At 59.2% G+C, this 6,486-nt stretch overlaps 1 protein-coding gene across 1 annotated transcript in view; it reads left to right on the top strand.

The window, feature by feature from the left end:
* The first annotated feature begins 216 nt into the window (after nt 1–216).
* GAD1 (glutamate decarboxylase 1) overlaps nt 217–6,486 on the top strand; it is a 41,675-nt gene continuing 35,405 nt past the window's right edge. Inside the window, exons 1-3 of the mRNA XM_029934398.1 lie at nt 217–409; nt 1,843–1,981; nt 5,393–5,455. Coding sequence (XP_029790258.1) covers nt 1,906–1,981; nt 5,393–5,455 — 139 coding nt within the window. The 5' untranslated portion in view covers nt 217–409; nt 1,843–1,905. The remainder of the gene's footprint in view (nt 410–1,842; nt 1,982–5,392; nt 5,456–6,486) is intronic.

Here is a 6,486-nt window from a genome sequence, read left to right as displayed (position 1 = left end):
ATGAGTACGGTCTGGATTACTCATAGGGCCTTTTTTTTCCGGGCCCCAAACCGTGATCTGGATTTATAATCGCCCTTTAAAGCTCCAGAGGCGATCAGGCACCTGCAAAGGAGCCCCACCGCTCTGCCGAGGAGCTGCCCCCGCAAGCAGCGGCCTCGTGATTCCCCCGCCGAGCGGGTCCCCGCCTCCCCACTCCGCCCCCGCCTCCCCCAAAGCCAAGCAGCTGCTTCTCCCGACTGCTCTCTCCTCCTCCTGGAGCTCGCGTGCGGGACGGTGCTGGCGGGAGCGAGGAGGCAGCTGGAGCTGACGCCGGGAAGATCACGCCTGTGGCAGGGCCAGGGCCGAGTGAATCGCAGCGCGCTGCGCGGAAGAGCGACGGGAGCGCCCTGCTTGCTGTCCCCTAGCCCAGGTGGGTAAACGCGCGGCCGCCTGGACTTCCCAGTGCCCAGCTTCAGCGGTTCAGCTGAGTCCCCTTCACCCACGGTTTCTTGGCCAACCCCCGTTCCCGGCGACCGCCATCAACCCTCCCGAGCAGAACGCGTCCCGCCCGCCCCGCTCCTGGCTCTCCCTAGGTGCGCGGCGCAGTGACCCCCCGCCCTGCATTCATCCCACCCTGCACCAGCAAAATTCACGCGTAGGGATACCCAGAGGCTGAGACCCGCGCCGAGGTGGAGAGAGAACGATTTTCCCCAGTGCTTCCGTGCTGTGAGCGCGAGTCTCACCGAAGGGCTCGTGGGCAGCGGCAGCCACAAGGCGCGACTCCGAGCGGTAACCTGTTACTTCCCCAGAAGCGGCGGTCTGCCGGCTGTCTGCGTTGCTGTTTGAGTGCGCGCGCAGGGCTAGGTGTGGGGTCCCAGGGTGCTTGGGAAGGCTGTGGCCGGCGGCTGCTACTCTGCGGAGCCTTAGATCCCACATTGGCCCGCACTCCTGTCCCGGGGCCTTCGGCAGCCATCGCGCCAGCGCCGAGCGCAGTACAGGGGCGTCGCGCACTGATCCTAGTCTGCCGCCTTCCGCGCGCAGAGGGCAAGTTCGCCTCCCCAGTAATGTCCTCCTTTCTTGCCCCTCTCAACCTCTCCGGCTTTGTACCGCGAGAAATCCCAGGACCCCAGAGAGTTAGGTGGAGAGGGAACACAAAAACCCGGACCGAGCCTCACCCTAGGCTCCCGGATGGCTCAAAGCGAGGTGGGACAGGAGAGAGACGAGGTTTCCGACCCGCTGCTTTCTTAATGTCTGGAGTGCAGGGTGATTGTAGTTCTTTTCCGACCAAGTCAGAGATAGAACGTAAAGATGTGGACCCTTTCCCCGCCTCACCTTGTCTCACCAAAGTCCCCGGTCCCCGGAGCAGTTAGCCTCCTTCTTTCCAGGGAATTAGCCAGACACAACAACGGGAACCAGACACCGAACCAGACGTGCCCGCCCCGTGAGCACTCCCCCCGCCTGCCCGCCTTCAGGCTGCTGAGAGCCCAATGGGGCTTGTCGCGGCTCCGCTGGAAAATCGCACACTGAGCCTCCAGTGCCCTCCTACCCCTATCCCTCCAACCTCCGCGTTTTGCACTGGCCTTGGGCTCCCCTAGTCTCTGCGCTGCACTCCAGGTCACCCCGCTCCGCCGCCAGACTGGAGAGCAGCCCCGGGCGACGTTGCCCGCGCCCGAGTCCCAGAGATCGCGCGCACGTCTCCTCCTCCCTTCGGCGCACCCCGATTCAGCCGGTTAGGTGCCCTTCCTCCCGCCTCTCCGTCCCGAGCCCAGACTTCTGGGGGAGCGTCCGCGCCCCCACTGCTGAGTCGCCTCACGCGCCGGACCCCGGAAGCCCTCCCCGCACTGCTCTCGCTTCTCTTTGCAGCCTGTTCCTGCGCGCGACTGGCCGAGGACCCCGGACAGTAGAGGCCCCAGGACGACCGAGCTGATGGCGTCTTCGACCCCTTCTTCGTCCGCAACCTCCTCGAATGCGGATCCCAATGCTACCAACCTGCGCCCCACAAGTAGGTTCTGTCCCAGTTTCCAATCAAATAGACTGCGGGGAAGATGGGGGCGCTGGGACGTGAGGAGGCTGCGCTGGCGGAAAGGGAAGGGGGAGCGCAGAGATGATGGAGGCTGGAAAGAAACGGGGCCCTGACCTGGGTGCTGGCCAGAGGTCGTTTGACTGCCAGGGATGCCAGACGATTCTGGGGCGCTGGAGAGTAGGAACCACCCAAGGTTCGAGCAGTGGCGATCGTTGGGGGCTTCGCTTCGGGGGAGGCACGGGCAGCGAGAGTGTTGTTTTTGTTGTGTGTGGTTTCTTCGCTTGGTGGGACGACGGGGGTCAGGGCAGAGGGCGGTGTGAGGAGACTGTAGCCTCGGCGGGAATAGAGCTTTCTATATCCAGCTCTCGCTGAGCGGAGATCCGGCCCCCTCTTCCCCCTCCCCCCTCTCCACTCCCCCCTCGCTGTGCTCGAAGTCTATAATCAGCGGAAATTTCGACGTTAATTGCAGCTTTTAGAAAACTCGGGGTCCCTAATTGCTGGAAATTTGCGTCGAGCTATTGACGAATGAGGGAGAAGCCAGGAGTGAGAAAGGTGCATAAAACGGGTTGAGACCGAGTCTCGACATTTCAGACAATTAATTACATCTCGGACAAAAAAAAAAAAAAAAAGGAGCGGGCAGTAACCTGAATGGAGAGAGGTGGGGAACCAGGAAGGGGCAAGCAGCTTTGCCAGGGCAGGAGGAGAGAGCACCCATCTCTTTTCTCCAGGGCAGGAGATCTGTTAGCAATTGACAGGTCTGTAGAGAGAGAAAAAAAGGGGGGGGGGGTGGAACCAGATAAAAGGGGGAAGAGGGCTTTATGCTTCTCCACCTCTAGCTCAATGTGCTCCTCAACGCATTTCCAGAATCTGTCTTTAATTTAGACGTATTTCCTACCTTTCTGTAGAAGCGTGGCGATGAGGGAATTGTTTTTCTTTTTTTTCCATGTTGGATTGATATGCGCCCCTCCCCCCCAATCTATCAGCTCCAGTAGTAACAGCCCCAGAATTTCTATATAAGAGGGGCTTAGGAGTGACAGTGTGGTTAGGAGGGCTTATGGCTACGCTTTTATGGCACTTTCTATAAGCTTGAGAAAATGTCAATTGTTCCCATCAAGGAAGGTGGGGGAGATGTTCTCCGGCAAGCCCCCTTTCCAATCCTTTGGCGCAGCTACTGGCTCCTGGCCCCGGAGGCCTCGTTTTTAAGTCCCGAGGTTGCGTTTCAGTTCCCCTTGCAGCTCCCTCTCCCCGCCCTGCAGGCGAGCTACAATTACCCACACAACAAAGAGGGGCTCGGGAGAGCCGCCAGCCCTGGCGGCACGTGAGCCGGGCTCTGGCGGCCGAGCTGGCCGGAACAGGCCGGGAAGAACGCGAGGCCTGCCCGCCTTTGTCTGTTGCTCTGGCCTTGATGGATTTCTTTTCCAGACCTCTCCACATTTCCCGCCCCTTTTTTGTTGCCCGATAAGGCTGGGCGGTCGCTGCGTTCACCCACCTCAGAGTACTGCCCGCATCCCACCCCATGCCCGTTAACCTCACCCCTGGCGCAAGCCAGCGGTCTAACGCACATGCCCAACCTCAGGTGCGAGAACTAGCGGAGGCGCTGAGCTGAGTTCGCACCTGGCCTGGCGCGCCCGGAAGCCACCGAGGCAGAAGGAAGGTAGTCGAGGACCCTGCCCGGGAAGAGCGCGCAGCACCTGTACTGAGGATGCCGTCGCTCGCCCCCCAGCAGCCCAGCTGCGGCGCGGGCATCCTAAACATCGAGTGTTCGCCCGGCTCTCTCCCAGCTCTCACCCTCCCTTGCAGACACGCCCTCGCCCGCCCTGCTGCTCCGCTTCTCTCTCCTTCCAAGTTCTCCTGGGAGGTGGCCTTGCTTGATCCGCACAACCTTACTCGGCCTCTCGCTCCAGTGACCCCTTCTCCTGCTCTTCGCCACTGGGTCTTCTGGACCTTCGTTACACCAAAAGGGATCTCCCACTTCCTCTCCCCATCTTGCTGTCCCTTTATTTCACTATAACCCCCAACTCTGAAAGGCAGTGCATAGGGTCTGAACGCCAATGTCCCAGCCAAGTAACCTTGGAAAATTCACTTAACCCCTCTGAACCTGTGTTTTTATTTGTGAAATGAGCATTAAGATTAACACTCTGCTTGTTTCAAAGGGTTGTTTTGAGTATTATCCGAGATGGCGTTCAAACCAAAAACACTTTATTGAGTGGAAATAGCTCTTTACCCGCCAGGTATTATTATAAGGATTTTGCTTTTGCACCGATTTGCTGTCTGAGGCAGGAACTCCATCTGTGACATGCTGTCTCACTGACGTCGGTCTATTTCTTCTTCCCGCTGGGGCTCTGTTGTGCCTCGGGTTTAATGGATGTCACTCTCCTTATCGCCGCCAACATTCGCGCGGGGCTGAAGGCTGGGCCAGGGTGGGGTGGGGGATGGGAAAGATTGGAGGTGCCTTGCTTTGAGAGATACGAAGGGTATTTCACGCTGGGCCCACCACACCAGTTCGAGCGCGGGCTCCACAAGCACCCCCGGGCACCTTCCTGGAAGCTGAACCTCGAGGGCAGCATAGACCCAGAGGAGTTTGAGAACAATCTGGCAATGAAGGAAAACACCGCAGCAGAATGGTCTGCGATTCGGACCCGGAGCAAAGGCACCCGATTCCCTTTGCGTTCGCCTGCTCCAAACTCGAGACACACGAGGGAAGGGTTAATGAGGGGCAGGTTGGGAAGAAGGGATCGGAGACGAGGACCCGAGGCGCACTATTGTTTCCCGATTCTGGGTCCGACTGAAGAGCAGCCATGCGAGCCCGATCATCTAGTCAAATACTATTTTTCACCCAATTAATTCCTGAACTCTTCCGCGACCCCATTTCATGCCAGTTTATTTTAAGCTGCCACTCGGCTGGAGACCCGCCAAGAAATTATGAGACGTTTTGGTCCCAGATGTCTCTGTGTTCCCTTTCCGGGCTGCTGTGGTCGCCCTAGGAGTCCACAAGGCGGAAGGCCAAGGGACAGGGCCTGGCGGGTGGGTGTTGGGTAACTCGAGTAGCCTGGCCCCGTCTTTTGCACGTGGGGTCGGCCCTGCCCCACTCCGACCCGCGCCTTCTCCTTCCAGTGTCGCTTGGAGGCCTGGCGGGTCCCCTGGGTTCTCGGCCTTCCAGAGACCCCGCTCTATAACTGAAGGTGGGGACGGAAACGGAGTATGACGGGCACTCGAAGGGCACGAGTCTGCCCGTCGGCCCACGGATCTGGCTCCTTGCTCCTTTCGGGAAGGAGTTCTTACTGAGGAGCACTGGTGAAAGACCTGCCTCCTACACCCCAGAAAACATTTGCCCTCGACCCGGTCCCCCACGTTCCCAACCTCACTGATCGCACTTCTTTTGCTTTCTAGCGTATGACACCTGGTGCGGCGTGGCCCATGGATGCACCAGAAAACTGGGGCTCAAGATCTGCGGTGAGTCAAAGAGCCGGCTTGGGGAGGCGCATCTCGCGGGTTTTGAGGGTTTGGGAGAGTGGGACGCACGCAGAAAGAGGTCCAATCTCTTGGGTTTGGTTTACTAAAGTACCTACAGCCCCGAAGCCTCTATAGGTCGTCATCCTACTCCGTCTTTGCTTGACCCGGCCGGGAGGGACAGTTTTTGCTGGAGTCCGGGACTAACCAAGAGACAGCGGAGCTTCCCCTGGCCAGGCGCGAATGCGCGAGCACAGCGCCCCCGCGCGGCAGCCCCGCTATTCTTGCCCGGCGTCGGATCGTTCCTACGCCTGTGCTCAACCTGCGGCCAAAACGACTGGTGGAAAAGGTGAACTAGTCTGGTTTTCCTGGAGAGCAGGCCTAACGCACAGTTTCTGCCTGAGGCGGAGGCTGGCGGGTCGCGCCCCCGCGCCCCAAACGTACGTTGAAAGTGGCCTCCCCAGCTTGAGAATTTGCCCCGAGATGTCATAACAGATTCAGATTTCGTTCTTTCATTCTTTGCCAGCAGCCGCCGGTGGCCTGCCTGGGGGAGGTGTGGGCGGACGCAGGCCAGAGGGTTTGTAGAGCTTGCCCTTGAAGGAGAGGAGGGAAGGGAAACGGGGCAGGCGGGGGAGTGGGGCCACAAGAGGAGGAAGCGGGTGTCGGGCACGATTTGCCAAAGAGGAAGAAAAATAGATGTTGGGAGCTGGAGAGGAGAAAGAACCTTTCTCCAGAGACGTGATGGTCTGAAATGAAAACGCCCAAGGGATGTAGTTTTTTTTTAAAGGAAAAAAGGAGATTTGTTCGAAGGGACACAGCTGAGTGGCTTCGGCTGAACAATGAGGACTTGCTTTCTTTGCTACATTTCACCGTCTAAAATCTGTAGCCTTATCTGGCCAGAAAATACGGACGGGCAGGGGGCGGAGGGGCGGGGGAAGATTAACGAGGGGCTTATTAAAGAGCCATCCGTCAGCGGCTGCGCGCGGGAGATAGCGGCGGAGCGAGCGCGGGGCACGCCCGGCCCAGCCCCGAGC

This window comes from Suricata suricatta, chromosome 3 (assembly GCF_006229205.1).
Source record: "Suricata suricatta isolate VVHF042 chromosome 3, meerkat_22Aug2017_6uvM2_HiC, whole genome shotgun sequence".
Classification (NCBI taxonomy): domain Eukaryota; kingdom Metazoa; phylum Chordata; class Mammalia; order Carnivora; family Herpestidae; genus Suricata; species Suricata suricatta.
Note: the sequence above shows the minus strand (reverse complement) of the source record. Positions and strands in the feature narration are given on the sequence as shown.